Consider the following 1,924-nt stretch of genomic DNA (forward strand, 5'->3'; position numbering starts at 1 on the left):
TGGTGTTTTTTACATGCCACCTGCACAGGAGTCAGTCCAGCGGCATTGGCAACAACCTTGCTCGAATGTTTTTTCACGTGCCACCGGTACAAGTGCCAGTAAGGAGACACTGGTAACGAACACGTTTGAATAGTGCTTTTTGCATGCCACCGGCATGGAAGCCAGTCAGCTGCTCTAGCAGCAATCACGCTTGGATGGTGCTGTTAGCGCTCTACTGGCAGGGGTGCCAGTCATCGAATTTGTGAATTTGATTTGATTTCGATTTATATATATATATATGTGTATATATATATATATGACAGGCTTCAGTACAGTTTCCAGATATCAGATTCACTCATAAGGCATTGGTTGGCCTGTGAGTCTAGTATGAAACATTTGATCAGGTACACACAGTACAACTGACCCTGAAAGCACCTGCATGAATTTCTGAATAAAAATTACCTGGCTCTAAATGGGCAATCTAAATTTTCTTTTTATAGGTAGTGTTTCCTGTAGCATTGATGATGATGCTTTTAAGACAAGTTTTTAATTTGCAATGAGAAAAGATCATTATAAAGACTTTTATTGTTAGCTAAGATGAACTCTAGTCTCACTTGACTATCAAAAAACAAAAAAGAAGTGAATTACACATGACTTACTGGCCAGATGGCATCATTTGGTGTTCCAAACATCTCAATAATAAGTTCTATTTGATGAATTTCTCCTCTTCCAGGCAATAGAGGTCGGTGTGCAAGCAACTCACCAAAAATACAACCAACTGACCTGGAAAATAATCATGTATCAAAATGTATTTTTATTTTATATCACAAACCACTATACCAACAACAACAACAATCAAAATTTTGTGGGATGGGGCTAGTCAATTACATCAACCCCAGTGCTCAACTGGTACTTATTTTATTGATCCTGAAAGGATGAAAGGCAAAGTCAACCTTGGCGGAATTGACAATAATAATACTAATAATTCTTCAGTTCTAACTTGTAATTTAAAGTAAGCAAAGGATTCTATAAGGCAAAATGCATAAGACTAACAGCTTGTACACTTAAGGTGCAGGCATAGCTGTGTGGTAAGAAGCTTGCTTCCCAAACACATGGTTTTGGGTTCAGTCCAACTGTGTGGCACCTTCAGCAAGTGTCTTCTACTATAGCCTTGAGCTAACCATAGACTTGTGAATGGATCTGGTAGACAGAAACTGAAAGAAGCCTGTTGTATGTGTGTGTGAGTAAGTGTGTGTCTGTGTGTGTATGGGTTTGCACCTGCGTTTGTCCCTCCCCCACCACTTGACAACCAGTGTTGGTGTGCTTATGTCCCCGTAACTTAGCAGTTTGGCTAAAGATATTGATAGAACAAGTACCAGGCTTACAAAAAAAAAAAAAATACTGGGGTCAATTCATTCAACTAAAAAACTTCTACAAGGTGGTGGTGCCCCAGCATGACTGCAGTCTAATGACTGATGCAAGTAAAAAGAGATAAAAAAGAAAAGGAAAGAATTGGTTCAAAGCTCTGGTCTCCAAACACCCTTACAATATTTCATGCAAATATTTGTATATAGAAATAATACATTTCTAAATCTCTCATAGAGATTTATGCAGTAGCAGCACGATAAAGTGATATTATGTTGTCAACTTAATGTGACAGTCTCATGAAAGGGAAGAATGCTACTGTTATTTAGCCCTAGGAATATATATATAGGAAATATATATGTTTACAAAGGCGGATAGGCATCGACAACTAGCAGGCCATGCTACTCCAGACTGACGATGAGCAATGACTCTGAAACTAGTCTCTGGATGCTGGCTTTGTTGGGGGGAGGTGCTTATCTTCACTTTGAAAACATAAGGACACAGGAAATGTGTCAAGTCCAACAGGAAATGGTGTTTCCTAGGGCTAAATAACAGTAGCATTCTTCCCTTTCATGGGACT

General features: G+C 38.9%; 1 protein-coding gene across 5 annotated transcripts in view; it reads right to left on the reverse strand.

Moving 5' to 3' along the window:
* LOC106884424 (cyclin-dependent kinase 10) overlaps nt 1-1,924 on the reverse strand; it is a 37,754-nt gene that overhangs the window by 16,884 nt on the left and 18,946 nt on the right. For all 5 annotated transcript variants that reach the window (XR_008265332.1, XR_008265333.1, XR_008265336.1 and 2 more), the window contains exon 11: nt 639-762. Coding sequence is in view for 2 of the 5 variants with exons in the window: in XM_014935803.2 (XP_014791289.1) it covers nt 639-762 (124 nt within the window). In the remaining 3 variants the exon portion in view is untranslated. The remainder of the gene's footprint in view (nt 1-638; nt 763-1,924) is intronic.

Source organism: Octopus bimaculoides, chromosome 1, assembly GCF_001194135.2.
Source record: "Octopus bimaculoides isolate UCB-OBI-ISO-001 chromosome 1, ASM119413v2, whole genome shotgun sequence".
In the NCBI taxonomy this organism is placed as follows: Eukaryota; Metazoa; Mollusca; class Cephalopoda; order Octopoda; family Octopodidae; genus Octopus; species Octopus bimaculoides.